Source organism: Stigmatopora nigra, chromosome 9 (genome assembly GCF_051989575.1).
Source record: "Stigmatopora nigra isolate UIUO_SnigA chromosome 9, RoL_Snig_1.1, whole genome shotgun sequence".
Lineage (NCBI taxonomy): Eukaryota > Metazoa > Chordata > Actinopteri > Syngnathiformes > Syngnathidae > Stigmatopora > Stigmatopora nigra.
In genome coordinates, this window is record NC_135516.1 from 12,867,980 (window position 1) to 12,888,686 (window position 20,707).

At 38.6% G+C, this 20,707-nt stretch overlaps 1 protein-coding gene across 2 annotated transcripts; it reads right to left on the reverse strand.

Annotated features, from left to right (window-relative positions):
- Positions 1-6,818: 6,818 nt before the first annotated feature.
- LOC144201831 (FYVE and coiled-coil domain-containing protein 1-like) lies at positions 6,819-18,325 on the reverse strand. Of its 2 annotated transcripts, none has more exons than XM_077724617.1 (18): positions 18,209-18,325; positions 17,723-17,798; positions 17,426-17,532; positions 16,800-16,925; positions 15,839-15,945; positions 15,434-15,577; positions 14,863-14,941; positions 12,441-14,786; positions 12,257-12,349; positions 11,318-11,436; positions 10,640-10,807; positions 10,380-10,520; positions 9,513-9,721; positions 9,297-9,426; positions 8,712-8,819; positions 8,198-8,408; positions 7,272-7,381; positions 6,819-7,198 (listed from the first exon to the last, which is right to left on the reverse strand). In XM_077724617.1, the coding sequence occupies exons 2-18, from the start codon at positions 17,784-17,786 to the stop codon at positions 7,141-7,143; spliced, it is 4,320 nt and encodes a 1,439-aa protein (XP_077580743.1). In that variant the 5' UTR covers positions 17,787-17,798; positions 18,209-18,325; the 3' UTR covers positions 6,819-7,140. The 2 variants fall into 2 exon arrangements, with proteins under 2 accessions (XP_077580743.1, XP_077580742.1); XM_077724616.1 differs by having other exon boundaries at positions 9,297-9,432.
- Between the last annotated feature and the right edge of the window lie 2,382 nt (positions 18,326-20,707).

A 20,707-nucleotide genomic window follows, 5' to 3' on the forward strand; every position in this document is an offset into this window, starting at 1 on the left:
TAGCCAAATACATTTAAAATATTTAAAAATATATTCTATTTACAGAGAATTTAATCCATAAAAATATGAAAAAAACATTTATATTTAACGTATTTATATTTATTGGACTTTAGGTCGCACTAAACAAAAATTCACAATGGACAAAATAGACAATGTAAAATATTATGTTATAGCTAAATACATTTAGAGTATTGAAAAATATGTACTATTGACAGAGAATTTAATCCATAAAAATATGAAAATACATGTATTTATATTAATTTCTGCCCCCAAAAAATACTATCATACCTACAGTCTCACTCTAAAAACGTTGACAAAAACTCAATGACTTTATCTTTCCAAACAAATGAATCTTCAATGAAGCTAACATTCCATAGGAATGCTAAAGCTAACACAAGACAAACTCCCCTCAGAATACAATGGAAAGTCATTGTAACCGTTTTACGTTGCTAACACGGGTCGGACTGAGTCCGCTGGGGCGTTTGGGGCTGGGAGCTTTTTCTGCTAGCAATTAGCGGGGTTAATATCCCACGCAGCATTTCCAAATGAAATCTGTGACTGCGCGTCTATGCTAACTGAGCGATGCACCTGTTTGCCGTAATTAGCCGAGCGGTGCCGGTAATGAGCTGCCGTAGCCAAGGTTAAATCGCTTTAAAGTCACATCCCGCCACTTTAACACTAATGCTTCTGATTAGAAAAAAGAAAAAAAAAAACGGTCGGTAATTGGAGTGACAGGCTCGTTTTTTTTTACATTTTTCCGGGCGACCAATCACAGATGCGACTTACGCTGTGTCCCACTTTAGAGGACGGGAACAAAATGTTCGCTGAAGACATCATTGCGCTCTTTTTGAATGTTGCAAAAAAACTGGATTCTATCGCTTCTATACTCACAAGGATCGCGAGGGGTGCTGGAGCCTATCCCAACTGACTTTGGAGACAACCTGAATTGATTGGCAGCTAATCACATAGCACAAGGAGACAAAGGACAACCAGATGTAGCTTGGAGCAATTTTAAGTGTCCAAACAGCTAGCTTAGCACAGTTTAATGTATTTTCCGTTCTTCTTAACCTAATTCGCAGGGGTGCTGGAGCTAATCCTAAACAAATATGGCTGTCAATTAGCTTAGCATGCATGTTTTTGAGATGTAGGAGGAAGTCGGAGTACCCGGAGAAAACCCACGCAAGCCCAGGGAGAACATATAAACTTCACAGGTCTGGATTCGAACCCAGGACCCTAAAACCGTGAGGGCGACGTGCTAACCACTAACCCACCGAGCCGCCACATTGTTTTTCTTCCACAGAAATGCAACAAAACGGCTTATATGCGAGTAACATGAACAGAAACCCTTGGAAGGGGGCACTAGAATGTTCTCAGGTCCTCGGCGTCAACCTTTGAGATGGCTCTCAAACACATTAGCACACATGCTTGTGGCTAAAGTGGGCTTCTGCGCTAATTGAAGTCAACGAACCAAGGAGGAAACGCAAGTGGATTGCCATGGAAACGTAGTGTATTTAAAAAGAAACGCAGCTAAAGGAAAAAATTGGTCTGTTTAGAACAGACGTGTCAAACGCAAGGCCCAAAAACAACAGTAAGTCGCCCGGAAATGCCCCATAATCAACAACCAACCAATGAGAAGCTTCCTTCAAAATTAGCATTGTTTCAAGTTTCAAAATGTAGCAAAAAAGCACAAATGCTAACCACCCAAAAGACGGGGACGCCAAAAACAAAAAGTCCCATAAAACCTATAGAAACCAAAAAAGTCCCTGCTCTGTGATTGGCTAGCTACGTCTCCGGCACCCCTTTTTGACATAAGCCCATATCTGCTAAGATAATTCCAACCATAAATCCATCAACTCGCCCTCCCTACATCCCAACGTTATATAGATTTAATTTCATTGTCCCGTTTTGACGTTAGCGCATAAGCTCCGCCCCCCTGGCCTCATCCTTAAGTACAAGCATCCAGTGGAGAATCTTCATCTCCTGGCTTATGTCACTTTAAAAATAACACTCCCGATCTTGGGAGACGCAGCGTGCCCACGATGCTCTGTCCGCGTCGCCATGGAAACAGCAGCCATTAAGCGACCATTTCGCTATTTACCTCCAGACACAAGATTGGCTGCTGTGAACTGTGACCCCGCCCCCCCTCCTCCCCCTCTCACTCCACCCCCTCCGCAATGCTTTCCAATTCTTGCCAGCTTTAAAAACAGAACGATTTGGCGCAGAGACGAATTTAGACAAACGACGGGGAGACGAGTGGCCATACGAGTTTTGCCATGATGGTTAACAGCTTGAGGGGGACAAAAGGCGGGCGTACGACGTTCCAAATTGAGATAAAAGTCAAAGTGTGTCTCTGCGGGAACAATCGGACGCCATGCGAGGGATTGGAAAACATTATTAGTTACAGACTGCAGTTACAGCTTTTTTTTTCTCCCTTTGCTTTTACTTAAATATAAATACAAAGGAACATTCTCTACCAGATGCTAGTTGGAAGGAATAAATCATATTAGAGGAAATGAAATCTAAATGATATTAAATAATATGATAAATAAATAAAAATTCTGAAAAATCTTTAACAAATGTTAAGACCAATCATAAGTATACATATACATCAGTGTATGTATAATATATGTATGTATGTACATGTATATAATATATGTATGTATGTACGTATATGTATATAATATATGTATGTACGTACATGTATATAATATATGTCTGTACGTATATGTATATAATGTGTGTGTGTATAATATATGTATGTATGTATATGTATATAATGTGTGTATATGTATGTACGTATATGTATATCATGTGTGTATGTGTATAATATATGTATGTGTATGTATATAATGTATGTATGTATATAATATATGTATGTACATGTATATAATATATGTATGTACATGTATATAATATATGTATGTACATGTATATAATATATGTATGTATATGTATATAATATATATATATATATATATATATATATATATATATATATATATATATATATATATATATATATATATATATATATATATATATGGATGTATATGCATATGAATAAACATCACAAAATATAGTTTGAAATTAAATGTTGGATGACAATTCCATACAGTGAATATATATTTAAAATATATCTTCTTTACCTTGTACAGCTGCTGATGAGTTCTTTCCTTCCTGGCGGACGGTCTTGCAGATCATATGAAACAAAATTACATTCCATTCATTTTCTTATTTGACCAGCAACTATCACAAATAAACTTACTGGGTGTCAAATATTTAGAAGTTAGCAGGTTGCTGAAGGGACTTTATGAATTAGCACTTGAACCTATTCTTTGTTTGACAGCAAAGTGACACTGTCTGACATTACCACTACAGGGGGGCTTGGCCTTCCAAGAGGTGACACACACACACACACACTCACACACACCTATACACACACACCGACCAACAACAGCCTGAAGACAGATGGAGGCGCACTCACACATTACTCTGCATGTCAGCCAAATTTTTGTTCATTTATACACACTGTAAAACACTGCACATTTTGCATTTCCTATTAAAGTAATCCCAGAATTTTTTTTCTTGCTATTAATTATATATATATTTTACTTACCGCATTTTCACACACAGGGCACACCTAAAAGTCTAAAAAATTCTCTCAAATGGTCAATGCGCCTTTTCTGTGTACTAAATTAAAAAAATGTATTTTTAATAGGAGTGAGCCTACTTCGTTATTTTTCGATTATTTTTGGTCTATATGAACCACGATATTTGAGGTATTACTGTACTAGTAAAATTGTACAACTTCACTTCTTTTGGCAAATAAGAGTAAAGTGTGCAACATAAGCAGGAGAAAAAAACCTTACATTAATGACAATAGCAAGATCATTTGAAATTATGTATACCAAGGGTGTCAAAGGTGCGGTCCGTGGGCCATTTCTGGCCCGACGGGGTACTCCGATCCGGCCCGACTTTGTAGCTCATTCATACTAAACTAACAGAATTAAAGAGTTTTTTTTTTTTTTTGGTAAAAGCTTGCCAAAAAAAAAGTTGAACCAAGAAGAACAGGCTAAATTCCTTAAACTGGTTGTGAATGCTAATCTTTCAGCGCCATTGACGCCACTAGCCGCTATACGAATGTCCCAGCCTGCAAATAGAGCCTGCAAATTAGCATGCAGCGCGCTAACGTACGCGCGCGGGAGACGGAAGGGAAAGGAGGGCAGAGCGCGGTCGCGGACGGGTGCTTGTGACATGATTTACAATGAGATCATTAACCTTGAAGGAACGGCGCTAGCCTCCGTCCGACTGACACCTAGCTAAAACAACACATTACACACGGGTGCTAATATACAAAAGAAAAACAAACAACAAACATTACGCAATCCACAGCGCTTAAGTCCGTTTCTCAAACCATGTATCAAGAGCTAGCTAGCACGTAGCGGCTAATAAATAAAACAGTGTACATAAATAAAATCACAAGTGTACACTTAAACTGTCTTTTTATTCAAGCATTCTACAATAAATGCGGAGCTTGTAAACATGCCAAAACAGTGCGGTAAACAATTTAAAATGTGACTATGACCTCGGAAAAAATGGAAGAGTGAGAAAATTTGCTGTTTTGGAGTGGAATTGCGGTACAATGACGACAATAAACTTCTTTTTTGTAGGCATATTTCCATTTTTTTTTTGGAAGTCCACTTGGATTTGGCAATGATCGGATTTATGAAAATGTTGCACGCGTATTAAAAACGTCTAAAATTTATTTTGTGTCTTTAGAGTTAGTAAAAAAGTCGTATAAACGAGTATGAATAAAATTGTTTTCTCATTGAAATAAAGATAGCACATGATTTAGTTAGTAACTATGCATTCCAAGATACTCTATTATGATCTTTCTCATTTAAAATAAACATGTAACTCCTCTTTAACTATTCTTTTAATCCTAAACTGTAGTGACTAAGACATAAGGCCAACGCAAAATTGGATTCAAAACGCTTTAAATACTTTATAATACCAAACATGAAGACGCCTAGCTGCCTATTTTTAGTAAGTTTATCTTCTGGTAAACAAATGTTGGAGTGCAATATATAGCTTGTATGGTGACCAATCAGTGCTTGAAATGATATAATAGTAAATATTAATAGTTTTCTTTTGGAATTTTTTTGTGCCAAAAATAAAAATTTTACTTGCCGTTTTAAAATATTGCTAATTATTTTACCAAATGCAAAATAATCAAGAAGAAATGACCCAAAATGAAGAAGTAATGTCAAAGTAGCCAACAAAAATGACAAGAAATTCAAGCAAAAATGAGCAATTAATAACGATAAGTCCAATTCACCATTCAGTCCCCATTTTATGGTCAAAAAATTAAAGAATGTGATTGGTCACTGACAAAATGCTATATTTTTCTCTCCAAAATGGCGGACCCAGCATACAGTAAGGATTTTTACACCATGCTTTTGTTTTTCTTGACATTATATACCAAAATCATTCATTAAATTCTACTAAGACTTTTCTTTTTTAAACCTGAAGTGATATGACAAGTTTAAAATGATTTAAAGCACATTTTGAAACCTCAATTTTAACCTTTCTTGAGTAACAAATGAGTTACTGTATGTCAACATTCCAAATGTTAATGTTCCCAATGAAAATGTCATTGATTTGAGGCTAAAAGTGATCATTTTAAAGGAGATCATTAAAAACATTGATTATATTACCGATTGCATCACAACAATCCAAATTTCTAATTATTTTTAAAGTAATAAAAGGCAACTATAAAAATATGCAAATATCACGGACAACAAGCGAGTGTTTCTCCAATAAAAGGCTGATAATACAACAAAAAAATACCAATTCCACATCTTAACGTCAGTGGTCATTTGAATAAAATAAGTACGATTTTTTTTTTTGTCTCGCATCAATGTGATGAACAATGTTGATTTGACAACAAATACATTCGCTGGATTCCCGTCATATTTTTTTAAGGAACAATATAATATTGAAAATAACTTGGCAAATACTAAATTGCATTCACTGAAATCCAATGAAAATGTTTTACGGTTATTATTCCCGTTGTAACAGCAATGATCTGATTTTAAATTACCAGAAAAAAATACTATCTCCATAAAACAACATATATTAAAATAACTATGTTTCTATAAATCTCTGCTGATGTCCAATCACCAGCAAGGCTGAAATATAACTTAATTTTGAACTATAAACAGCATGTAGGCGATTAAAACTACAGAAAAATACTCTTGATTATCAATGAAAATATTGATCAAAATTTTGGAGACTGTTTCAGTCAATTCCAGACATTTCCAGGAAATTCCAGACATTTCCCGGAAATTCCAGACATTTCCCGGAAATTCCAGACATTTCCCGGAAATTCCAGACATTTCCAGGAGATTCCAGACATTTCCAGGAAATTCCAGACATTTCCAGGGAATTCCAGACATTTCCAGGAAATTCCAGACATTTCCAGGAAATTCCAGACATGTTTTCCATGCGACCCTTTCAAAATGGGGGCTTGGCATAAACCAGTTTAGGCAAGGCAATATAAACCAGACTATGTTCATGTTTTGTTTTTGTTCGTTTTTTTTAAACCCGATTATGCCCCTAACCTACCATTAGGATATCTTTGCATCTATACTCCATTTTTATCTGTTCTTCTTAATATAGGAAGTAATAGTATTAGTCGTAGGATGCTTGGCGAGATTTACAAGATGAGCAAAAAGTTACAGGTTTTTTAAAGACATAACAGCCAAAAATAGAGGATATTGACCTTCATCCTTACCTTTTCACTTACAGCGGTACCTCGACATACGAGCAATTTGAGATACGAGTACAATTTCGGCCAAATATTTATCTTGAGATATCATCCTATTGTGAGGACATTTGTGTGCTTCATTTTGGCAATATTTTAATCCTTATGTGACAATTTTAAGCTTATTTCTAGCACAGATTTAAATTTATATGCTCTAATTCTGAGGATGAATCACAGACAGTATGCATTTTCCTTTCCACATTTCTAAAGTGCCCTCCCATTTTTTTTTTTTTTACTGAGCTTTCATGTGTCAAATAAACTTTGCATAAGTTACCATACGCTCCTCCGGACAGCACTTTGACATGTGTTTCCTTTCATGGCAGAGAATCCACTTCCGCCGCTAGATGATACATCACACGCTTGGAGATGAATCTAAATGATAAAAGCATGTCATAAGCTTTATGGCTTGACGAGATGAATAGAAGAAAAAAAAAAGAGGACTAACCTTGAAAAGGAGTTATCAAAGATTAGTAGGTATTCTCCCGGTTTACGGACTTTCATTTCTCCCCTTATTGTTTCCTTGTGGGAGTTACAACGAGTAAGAGGGATCAAGACCTGATGGAAAACGGAAAATTAACCATTAATTAAACATTACACGACATTATTCGCATCTCCCAGTCAATATGGATTGTCGTTACGGTAATTTTAGTATCATTTCTAATGACAATAAAGGCATTCAATTCAAAGTCATTGATTAATTTTGAGGGACTTTCTGGGCTATTTTTTGGGTACTTGTTACGATAATTTTTGGGATAATTTCTAATGGCAATAAAGGCATTCAATTCAAAGTCAATTATTAATTTTGAGGGACTTTCTGGGCTATTTTTTGGGTACTTGTCACGATAATTTTTGGGATAATTTCTAATGACAATAAAGGCATTCAATTCAAAGTCAATTATTAATTTTGAGGGACTTTCTGGGCTATTTTTGGGTACTCGTTACAGTAATTTTTGGGATAATTTCTAATGACAATAAAGGCATTCAATTCAAAGTCATTGATTAATTTTGAGGGACTTTCTGGGGCATTTTTGGGTACTCGTTAGTGTTTTTAGGGATCATTTCTAATGACAATAAAGGCATTCTATTCAAAGTCAATTATCAGTTTTGAGGGACTTCCTGGGCCATTTTTAAGGTAAAAAAGGTTAAAAAAAATGTTGAATGTTTAATTCTTGTCATTAAAACTTTGATTAGAACGACTTTATAACGTTAATATAGGCAACATAGTTTGAATTTCGAAGATTTTCAGCTAGTAGTGCCTCTCTAAATATCCCTATTATCCAATTTTTGATCAAATTACCAAAGGACACTTTTTGATGGCAATGTGTAACATCACGCTGTTATGTATATTTTTGTAAGTGTGTTTTTCTGTGCCTTGGCCTGCTCCAACGGCGTCCGCGTAGATTCCCGGAAAACAACGCTGAAGGATATGCCTTTGGGTTCCGAAGTGAACGTCCACGAGACGGTGTCGCCAGGTCGCCCCGCGCCGAGGGTGACGGTGCTGTAGCAGCTGGACTGGATGAAAAGTTCCCGAAAGCTGTCGCCGAAAGCGGAGATATCTTCCATCTTGAAGGGCGACGCCGAGCTGAATAAAATTGTTAAAATATGACAAGGTGAGCAGGTGGCAAAAGTCATGATTAATGAGTGAAAGCATTTGGTTTTGACTAATTCCTGGAATCTAGCTGTTAACTACATTTGCCAATAAGTGTTTGTTTTTTGAGTTCCAGCAAGATCCTGTTTAAAAAATATATTTTAATATGTTTTTCACATTAATTCTCATCGTAACATATCCTGAAAAATAGGAAACCATGTGACAGCTTCTAAACAGGACGTGGTGGTGTGTACATAAAAAATATATACATATATATATATATATATATATATTTACGTTAGTTCCCCTGACTTCAGCAGGCAAATCTCAGCGTCCTGCAAAGCACCAGGGTGGTCCTCAGGGTCTTCAGTTGAGATGTCTCCTGCAGTAATGCTGCTATTGTTTCTGCAAAAAAAAAAATAGAACAACACTAAACCGCTGTACACAAATTTGACACCTGATACTTTTTAACAATCATCCAGCCTGTACTTAATCAGTATGTGTGAATACTGTTTGGTCATAATTTCATTTAATTTGTACTTTTTTGTACATTTTGGACCAAATCAGCAAACATTGAGTATAATTTAAACGTCAACAATGGACGTTTTGTCCATCCTTATTCAAAACTGTTTTGCGTCCAGTGATGAGATTGTGAATGTGTTTTAAAAACGTGGGCGTCTTTAGAATTGGTTAGCCATGTAATCAGGGCCTCAGAATGTAATAAAAAATGGACAAAAGAACTGAAAAGGCAGTATGCCGTTGGGGAATTGAAACAAGCGCCCATTTTCCTTTGCAATGGAAAATCAAAAAGGGTGTGTGTCTTTCCTCTTTCTTTATGCATGCTTTTGTGAGTGTCTAAGGGAAACTGTGGTAGATACATACAGTTCTGCTGCCACCAGCTGTCCATAACCAGAAGAACAGGCAGTGGCAAATGAGTCGTATTCTGAGACACCGCTGACTTCCTCCTCCGTGATGATGTCAAACACGGCGTCCTCCATTTGTTCGCCTTCGCCTGCACCTGGAGAATACACATATACATTCAAAATATTTTCAGGGTATGTCATTAAAAAAATGATAATAAATGTAATCTTTGTTGACCCAAAACGCCCGTCACGGCTCTCAAGGGCTGCAGCAGACGGCTTAATGCTGAGCTTGGCGTACTGCTGAAAGCTTCTTCCTCTGGGAGGTGCTCATCCTCCACGCCATGCTGTTTGGAGCAGTCCCGGCAGCAGCGATCTCTGGCGCCTCCCGGCTGGTGGCTCGATGCGTTTGCCAGGCAATAGTGGCAGAAGGGACGACCACAAAATCTGTAAAACCAAAGTCATTTATGCAAATTATTTTATTCTACAGTACTCCCTCAATTTTCACCATCAATCCAGTCTATAATAATTGAGTGAATTTCCACAAATAACTATATATATAAATATATATATATAGATGTATGTATATATATTTATATATATGTGGGTATATGTGTATATATTTGTGTATATCTGTGTATATATGTGTATAAATGTGTATAAATGTGTATATGTGTAAATGTGTATATGTGTATATGTGTATATGTGTATATATGTGTATATATGTGTATATTTGTGTATATTTGTGCATATTTGTGTGTCCATATATATGTGTATACATGTGTATACATGTGTATACATACATGTGTATACATGTGTATATATGTGTATACATACATGTGTATACATGTGTATATATGTGTATACATACATGTGTATACATGTGTATACATGTGTATGTGTGTATATACGTGTATACGTGTATATGTATATATGTGTATATATGTGTATATATGTGTATATGTGTGTATATATTTAGATATATATAAAAAATATATATATTATATATACATTTTTAAGGACATTTAAGCCTCTCGAGTGCTTAATTAAAGAGCAAATAAATGTAGAGCGTGTGGAGTCTGTCTGCCTCTGGCATGTGTCTGACCTGCAGTTGTATTTGCGGAGCCACCAGCCAAACGGGGTGTGGCAACTAAGGCAGTGGTTGATGTCGCGTTCCGTCTCCTCATCGCGCAGCTTCTGCTCAAATTCTAGCGCGTCCGTCTTCTGCCACAGCACATCTTTGTCCCTATCCGAAAAGAAAGTTGACATACGCAAAGGCTCAGTGGCCTAAATAAATGCCTAATAATGCCACAACTGTTGTGATATAGTTTTCCACAAAGTGAAGGGAGTTTAAGAGGCAAGTACCTGAGGAGCTCCACCAGCCTTTCTTCCAGGTTGACTTTGGTGCGGTATAGGTCGTCCAGTTCGGCGGCTGTCCTCAGGTCAAAATTCTGCTTGTCCAGTGTGACCCTCTTTAGAGTTTCCCTCAGTTCTTGGCACACTTGCTGAACCTGATTTAACTCCTCCTGGCATCTACTTGCAAAATACAAGTAAATCAGAAAAAAATAAAAATCAGCTTACCGTATTCTCTGGACTATAAGTCACATTTTCTCCCTCCATAATTTGGCTCAAGTACAATTTATATATGTATTTTTTTTCTCTTTGACCACTGACACACTATTTTTTTTTTTTAAAGGTGACAGATGACTATTTAGCCTGTTTTTTTTCCATTTTCTATTGTGACTTTGGTGTCTGGTTGTTCTTAGTTTCTGATCAAATAAAATGGCCTTCCCGAAAAAGCGACATTTATATTTTTCCTTTATGTGTGAGACTTATAATCCAAAGAATACGGCACAATAATTTCCATGAGACGTCTGTTCAGTTACTTGTAAAGAAAATCAATTCCTGGAGGTATAACAAAATTGAATTGAAAACAAGCATTACTTCTCAATACCCACGCTTTTAAAAGAAAAAAAAAGCAGCTTTAATTCCATCCAGGATGGATTATGTAAACATATATAGTATATGCAAACAATGTCTCGCCTTGATAGATTCTTTCTCAGATGGATTAGCTCTTCTTCTTTTTGCTGAAGGAGATTTTCAGCCCGAGCCATCTGGATGCTTTTCTCGGTGAGTTGTTGTCGGTATCGGAGCGCGTCGGCCTGGCAACGATCACATAAAATACAGCAAGTTTCTACACAAGGATCAATGAAACACCTGCAGACAACGCATCCCCAATTCTGGCTTTACAAAAGGCAATAATGTTGTGTTTTGATTGACAATGTCAGATGGCTGTTTATTTCCTGCATAATACTTGGGGGGGCACTTCACCATTTTAAAACAGTCGCATACTCAAATTTTTTTTTTTTACTACTGCTGCTGACTATAAACTCACAAAATGTTCAGCAAAAATACCTCAATATAAATCCTGGTATCTGGATTGGTATATTCAACTTTACATTAGCATTAAGCTAGTGGACATGTACATAAAATGAAATATATTCTGTATTAGAACCGTCAGTATTTGTAAATTATTTTTTATGTTTGGTTAATGTGTTGCAGCTGACCTAAACTGAAGCGTGATATTATATAAATATATGTGCATTCATTTTTTCTACAAATAAATACATACTCTACTTACAGAATTTACATATAAAGTCATACTCTACTTATGGAATTTACTTATAAAGTCATACTCTACTTATGAAATAATCAAGTTACGAAAAAAGTTCTGGATTTTATTTATTTTTTATTTTTTCAAATCAACTTGCCTCAACGTTAAATATAGGCGAACATCGGTGAGGGCCACCAAAGGTTCTGCAATGCTTAAAAGGCATAAACTGTGTTTAAAAATGTGTTCTCAACACGCTTTCTTTTGGTGAATCATCATTCATCATAAACGCCTTAAGGTTTTTTCCCATATTTTTCCACGGTCAACAATAATAGTGAAAACTGAAAGAAATTTAGATGCAATCATCTTACCTCCAAGCCTTTTAGCCTCCTCTCCACCTCCAACGCCTTCTCCTGCTCGCTCATCATCTGCAACCTTTCATCCATCAACTCTTCATTGACACTCTAAATTCCAAAACAAATCTATCATTAGGCTGATCACCACATTTCCAAATGTTGCTCCTAACCTAAAGCATCCACAATTTGCTCTCCTGACCTGCATTTGGCCACTATGGCTGACGGCCTGGTTGTCGAGCTCCAAATGAAGCGCCTCGATCTCCCGCCGGCTCTGCTCCTGCATGGTCTCCGCCTCTTCCTGGGCCTTAGCCAACTCCTCCTGCAGACTATGCGTGGTAGTCCAAAGGTCCTCCTGGTGACGGAGTTTCCCGAGGAGCTGGCGATTCTCCTGACGAAGCTGCTCCATTTCCCGGTCCAGCCTTGAGGCCTCCTGCGCCGCCTCCTCCTCTAGCGCCCTCTGCCTCTCGGAGAGACTCTCCCACCTGAGGCGAGCTTCTTCCTTCTCAGCCGTCAACGTACAGACACGAACGCCTAGCTCGGCCGTTTCGGTGTTGGCCCGGTGCAGGGCTTCACCAGAGTCGCAGTTCTCCCGACACAAGGCGTCGTATCTCCTCTTGAGGGCGTCGACTTCCTCTCCACGGGCCGTCACCTCGGCGGCTAGTCCAGCCCGGGCCAGGGCTTCGCCATCTCGCTCTCGGGTCAAGGCCTCCTCTCGCTCTCGGGAACGTAGGATTTCGTCCACGTGCCGTCTGTTGAGCTCTTGGACTTGACCCTTGAGCTGTTCCGCCAGGATTCGTAAGTCCTCCCTAGAGGCCTCGGTTACCTCCTGGCAAGCCTGAGCTTTGAGTTTTTCCTCCGTGCCGGCCAGGAGTTGAGCCCTGAGCTCGACTACCTCCTCTCTGAGGCGATGAACTTCCCTCAAGTTGAGCTCCAGCTGAGCCTCGGCGAGCACTAACCTGAACGGGGGTTCTTTGGTCTCGGCGGGTAAGTGATCTTGGAGAAGCTTTGGCATTTTTTCGTTGTTTTCCGCCGCCCCCTTTTCGTCATGTTGCTCCGAGGTTCCGCTCTCCAGCTCCTCAGCTCGAGATTCCAGAAGACTACATCTAGCTATCTCTTCTTGTAGCTTGACCTCCATTTGCTGGAATTTGACCAACAGATCCGTGTGACTCTTCTGAGACTCTATGAGGTTTTGGTCCAAATTAGAAACTTTGGCTTGGAGCAAATCAACCTCCTCATCAGCTTCAACTAGTCGTTTTTTCAACGAAGACTGGGCCTCGACCAGTTCCTTGTTTTCATGCTCAACGCTCTTCTTCTGAGCGACCAAATGCTCCTTCTCCAGAAGAGTCTTCTGGACAAGCTCCTCCAGATGCTGGTTCTCGTCAAGGAGCTTCTTCTCCCGGTCTCTCACGCACAGATCGGCTGCTTCCACCCTTCCCTTCAAGTGCTTCTCAGACGCCCTCAACGTGGCGAGCTGAACTAACAAAACTTCTCGTCCCCTTGTCATCTCCACCACGCTTTCCTCACTCTTCTCCATGGCTTGCAGTAGCGCCGCATTGATCCCCTTTAACTCACAACAATGAGATTTATACTTGCTGAAATTCCCCGTCTTCTCACAAGCATTAGCATCATTCCCCTCAAGTCTAGAAACCAAACTTTCATTCTCCGCTTTCAACTCTTCTACACGTTCCTCCAAATTCCGGATGCTCTCCGAACTGACATTCAGCTCCTTCTCTCTACTTTGCAGGGTCTGTCTCAGGTCCTGCAAATGAACCTCCAGGGTTTCATTCTGGCTATCCCTATCGCTACATCGTCTCTGAATCTCATCACGTTCTTCCTGCAACCTCCTCCTGAGCTCTTCCGCCTGACGTTCTCTACACTCCAAGGAAGACTGCAAGCCCTGAAGCTGTGCTCGCAAATTCCCACTCTCCTTCTCCTTCAATGTCAAGGCACCCTGAATCCGCCCTACCGCACTTTGCAGCTCCTCCAATCGCTTGAGGGTTTCTTCACGTTCGTCCTGGCTCCGGGATTTAACGTCAGCCAGTTTCTCGGTGCAAACCCTCAACTCTCCTTCCCTAATCTTGAGCTCCTGAGAAACACGTTCGCAATTCCTGGCCCAATCGTCGGCCTCTCTCTTGGCGTCCAGTCTTTTCTCCTCCGTTGACTTGAGTTTTTCCAGGAGTTCGTGGATTTTCCATCCAGATTCGCAGAAGCTTGCAGTTTGTTTACCCTTTTCTTTGAGGCTCTCATCTAGTTTCGAGAGAAGCTCCACGTTTTTATTCTCCGTGGCGGCGAGTTTGTCTTGGAGTTCTCCATTGTTTTCTTCCCAACATGTTTGATAGTGGTTCCGGACATCCATCCTTGAGCTGGTGGTTTTCTGAGCTTCTAGCAACCGCTCCTTAAGATCTTTAACTACATCTTTTAGCTCGGCTGCTTCTTTGCTCGATTGCTCCACTTGTCTCAGGAGTTCAGATCGATCAAGATTTTCTGGGTCTCCGGGAGTGGGACGTCCTGGGAGACTCAATTTTGGAATGGGTACCTCCTGAAACTGGATTGCAGATGAAAGATATACTTTACAGCATATCAGAATTTTAAATAAGGGGGATTTAATTCCAATTCTATACCTTGACCAGGCTGTTGACACTGGAGCAACGACTGGGCGCCCTCCACGAAAGGGATAAAGAGCCAGACCCTAGCGTCCGTCTTCCATGTGACCCCAAAAAATAACATTTTAGATGAGTACATTTGGCAGTGGAGGTATTTTAAAATTTGTACATGCAACCATTTTTGATTCTTGAATATGTATCGTCCTAGACATAAATAACATACAGTCTGACCTCTACTTACAAATGTCTCAAGGTAAGACATTTTCAAGTTAAGAAATCCCTCTGAATGTAAAAGCATTTTCTGTATCTGTTTTTTTATTTTGAAATTGTCTTGGTACTATTATTGCGGCCTGGAAAGTCATACTCTACTTACGGAATTTACATATAAAGTCATACTCTACTTATGGAATTGACATATAAAGTCATACTCTACTCACGAAATAATCAAGTTACAAATAAAGTTCTGGAACCAATGAATTTTATAAGTAGAGGTACGACTGTAATTCATTTTATGGAGCTTTTAGGATTTGAAAAATTGCAACGTTTCACTCAATGTGAATAAAATAATCTGAAAGTATGAGTCGATTACCTGGCAAAGGACGGCCAGTCGATGTCAAGATCGTAACCTCGGGCCGCCACATCAAATTGGATCTGGTTGAGCTCGTAAAGGTGGTTTATAATTTCTGAGGTGAGGGTTGCGTCGAGGAAGGGACTCCGGGCATAATACCAGTCACTAAGAAAAACAAAATATGGCTACTGTTTTAAAAGGAAAATGTACGATGAAGTTTATTGATGAAGGAAACCTGTGTTGGGTACTGTTTTCTATAAAAATATTCCCCCACATGACTATAATGCAAAAAAAAATCTAAAGCCTGAAATACATTTGCATTGAGAACCAGGAGAGACTGTAAATCGGGAAGAGATAAGAGACACTTCCTGAAAAAGTGGCACAAAAACATGACATTTCTAAAAAATACAAAAAGTACGTACTCACCCTGTGACTTTCTGATTGATGAGACATTGTTGCAGCGTGTCGGCAAGGCGTTGGTGAACAAGCGAGTAGCGAATAAAGGCCCTTCCTTTGCCCAATGAGGTTTTCAACTGAGAACACAAAAACACAGTTATGGAAAATAAATGTTTTACATGCCGGCATTTTGACACTTGAAGACAAAATGGCGTCCTGTCAATAATCCAAAGTGCCTAATCCGATGATTTGTTATTTTAGATGAACCTACGTGCTTGATTTTGGAGACAGGGCATCAAAAATAAACAAAAAATAAATCTCTTAGCATAGCTGTCATTAGCATTTTTGGAAAAATACATAGTATACAAGTAAAACTTTGCTAAATATTCTTTAAGAAAAAAAATAAGATGAGAAATCAATGTAGATAATGATCCGCTTCGCTAAAATAACAATATATCAATGAAAAATATCTTTAAAGAAATAACAAATCTAAAAATGAAGGAATTTCAATTATGAAACACTTAAAAAATGACATTTCCTATCAAATCACCATCATGAATAGCAACTTTGACCATAGAATTGCATCTTTTTTAAATTCCAGTTACTTAGAAATACTTACTATACTCCCAATTAAGGTTTCTTGCCCTTTCAAGCCTGAGATTTAAAATATACACATAGCAGTTCACTATAAGGAACATATTGAAAGTTTGCCTTCTACAAAAAAGCTCACTAAAAAGCCAAAAATAACCATTCTATCAAACTGTTACAAACTAGTCGCCATCTACCAAGTAATATGTTTAATATCAAGAAGCTCACCAGGTTGGAATCCCGGGAACGAGCAGACGAAGATAGAGTAGTCACGGTTAGAACGAAGGCTAGTGAAATGGCCGTAGGATTAGTTACATGATAATACGCTCCGTGTATTTGTGTCTGTGCCGGTCTCGCACGGCATGCCTCGTCTCGACAAGTGTGTGTTGCAGAGCGGGATTACCTCGGGGATGGATTTTACAAAACGGATGCCATCATTAGCACCCTTGATCTTAATCAGGCAGTCACAGAAGTAATCCCAGTAGTCTTTTCTCTGGCCGAGAAAGGTAGTCCTCTCTTTCAGGTCAAACTGGAAAAAGCAAGATGTTGTATATGTAAGAATTTGAAGCAAATGTGTGCAAATTACGGCCCGCGGGCCACATACGGCCCGTTAGGCTTTTGAATCCGGCCCTACGACAAATAATGTTTTTTTTCCCCAAGATGGCGCCGTCACGCGGAAGCAGTAGCTCTGTCCACTTTTATTTGTTTTTCATGTTTTACAGCCCTCTATCTTTTTTAAATGACATTTTAATATTTCTTAATACATTCCTTTTGACTTGACTTTGTACTTTATACTTTTTACTTTTATGATGAGTGATGAGTATGTTAAAACTTTAGTCCTTTTTTTCTGTTTATGTTTCAGATGTACTGTTAACGGATGCACTTTTTTATATGTATCTTATCTTGTGCTGACCCTGCCCATCTGTCACGTTTTTTAAAGTCAGTTAAACTAGCATGTTATTCTTTGTCTCGTGCATATAACTTGCAGTTGAAGCCAGTGTCATTTCTGTACCCATGTTAGCATCATACCTGGAGCAGGTATTCAAGTTTGTAGAAGAACTTATGCAAAATGACACTATCATCAGTCACGGGTTCCAAATATTCTTTGTGCAATTGGCTGAGCTGCATCACAGCATCTAGAAATAGAAGAAGAAAAAAAGAGGGGTCCAAATATGGCGACTAAATTGCCGCACTGACAAAACAAGCACAAAAAAACAACAACAATGAATACATGTTACTGCCATAGTTAGCTGGGATATGCTCCAGCACCCCCGCGGCCCTTGTGATGATGAGCATAGGTGCGTTATCGCTGGGTGACGTCATTACCATGGAGATCTGCGATGATTCTCTGCAGCTGATTCTGGCCGACTGATGAGGCAGAGGTGGCCATTGTGGACTAGTTCTATAAGAGGAATTTGAATAATAAAACTTTATTCAACACCGTTATACAATTCAATGCATTGTAACATTGCTCTTTATTAGCTTGTACGTTTATGACACTTAATGAAGAGTCAAAAAAACGCAAATACAGTAGAATAAGCAGTCTTCAATTCACCGGAATGCCCCAGCTGACGCTTTAGAACAACGTCGTTGTTTATTTTACCACAATAAAACAGTTTCCCCGTGTTTTATCGAATTTGTGTACGGCTATAAACCAACTATAAACGTGTCCATAGGTACATAGTAATGCTATTTATAGTACAGCCACCTGCTATCGCCGCCTACTTCCTGGTACAAAAAACGACGATATATACAAAGTAGCGAACAAGCTAATAGAAAAAAAAGGAAATACAGAATAAAGAACAAACATACCTTAGCCCATAAACATTGGAAGTCTGGTTTAATTGACTTAAAATTGTTCAGCGTGGCCAAACTATCCCGTGTTATTTCTATATCCACACGTGCACCCGTTGGGAATAATTAGGCTGCATGATTGACAGGTGTTTGGACCAACTGCGTCACTGCGACCCTCGACCACCAGTCAAGTTAGATTGAGAGACACAATAAAGTAAAAATAAGAAATAAAAAATAATAAAACTCCAAAACGCATTTATATAACATAAAAAATTGAGTATGAGTTAGTTTTTATCTAACCATTAAGAAAAAAGGCATTAATTACATTTTCACAGTTGCACAGTTTTAGGTTTATTAGCCAAGTTTTATTACTTCAAATTTAGGGTTTTTTGATAACTCTTTTCCCTATTTTCAAATAAACAACCCTCTAATTTGTGCGCATATAAGCCTTACCCTCGATTCAGTCATTTTTAGCAACAAAAACGTCTTATAAACCAGAAAATACGGTACAGATTTTTTGTTCACGTCTATGTTCCTCACTTTTCAGAAAAAATCTTTCAAATTCTCAATTTTTTTCTCATGCACGACCCCCTCCCTGAATTGACCTTGTACATGTGACTCAAAATAAACAAATCAGCTCGTAGCAGCAGGATCCATAAAAAATGTAATCCATAACAGACTGCTTTTTTATGATTAAAATTACTCGTGTGGAACCAACTCACTGGGGCGTGTATTCCTTTTTAAAACTCATTTTTGGGGTAAAAATTTGCAAAAAAAGTAGATCTGTAATTATAATTGTGGCTTTTTTTGCTCACCTTTTAAAATATTTGACCATCTATGCCTGGTAGAGATGTGTTTATGTGTAAAATGTGGGTATGTGGGTGGGTGTGTGGGTATGTTAGGGGCTAGGACACAGTAACAGCATTCCTATATGCGTCTCTGGGGGTAGATTAAGCTTAATTAACTAAACCATCCAGCACGCTCAGATGAATTGATACAAGTCAAGGGCAGAGCAGTCGCACGTTGCCAGGCAGTTCACGTGGGAACTCCGCCGAAATATGTTTTCATTGAAACGTAATAGAATGTGCCATATATCATTTTAAAGTAGGTGAGGAAATAGTTAGCGCTAAAGTCCCACTGTTACTGATTTCTACATAATAATCGAGTGAGGGAAATATATCATCAAGACTCATAATTGTTGGAATTGTTCTTTTGTTTATCATTCCTACCTTGGATAGCGGGGGTGCCAGAGCCTATCTTTGGGCGAAAGGATGAGCAGATCTGAGATTGGTCGCTGGTCAGCTGGAGAAACAGAGAGACAGAAAATTGTTAGCATTTAACCACGAGACCATTTTAATTTCATGGGTAAAATGGTTACCGTATTTTTTTCAAATCCGCATATAAGCCGTACCCTTAAAATGGCCTTAAAATTTGTTGAATTTCATGTTTTTTTTTCGTATAAGACCCACTTTGATTCATATTTTCCACCTTCATATTCCTGGTTTTAATAGAAACTACAAAAGATTAAAAAAATCAAAAATGAACACCCTGGTCGCCACAAGAATGAAACTAATCAGTATTTTTAAAGGTTATTTTACAAAGAAAATGGCTCAACTAAATCCAATCTACCAATTCAATAAATTAGCCTTCATGGGCTAGTTTTGCTATTGTTCGTTAGCATTTTTAGCCCTTTGTTACCTCCATTTTGAACTATTATACCCCTACAAAAGTACACAAAGCAAAGTCCATCCAAGTTATACCGTAATAAGTTTGTTGAGGAACAACAACCTCATCAAATTTAAGAGATTAAAGGCATATTTTGACTTAATTGTAGTAAATTGTAACCGTTAAGGCCGCAGAGCTTTTTTGTATTCTACCCCGCAGTGACGCCAATGAAAGGCATCCTATTTTGTTACCTTCCCCAGATCGTTTTCTCAGCAAACGATATTGTTGTTCCGTATCGCTTTTTAGCCACGAGCTAAACAGCTGTTGTTGTTTTCTCGGCAAGCGAAATGGCGGCGGCGCCGTTCGGGCCCGAGCCCGGTTCACGCCATGCACTCCCCACTTGTCTTTTTTTCCTCACTTTCATACCCCCGAGATATCCATAATCGTCATTAGTGGCACCATATGCCACTTGAATGGAAGTCGGGCCAAATGTGGGCATTACTGATCGAATCTTGTCGCGTGCTAATGTGCGTTCGAATCGATTACGAGCGGGGCTTTCGCGCTAGATGAAGGGAAGAATAAAAAAAGGGTGCCAGTAAACAAATATGGATGACTTAATCACACATTCGTGAGTGAATTTGACAATTAAGAGACTCCAGGCTGGCTCAAAATCTTAATAGCAGCCAGGAAGCTAGCTAGCATGCTAAACCCCCAAAATATTCAACTAATTAGATTCAAAATAATATTTAGGAAAGGTCGCAAAAGGTTTTGGGGGAATAAATACGATAAACAACTGTTTTTGTTTGTTTTTTGTGAAAGAATTTGTCAAATAAGAGTCCAGAATGGCTTAAA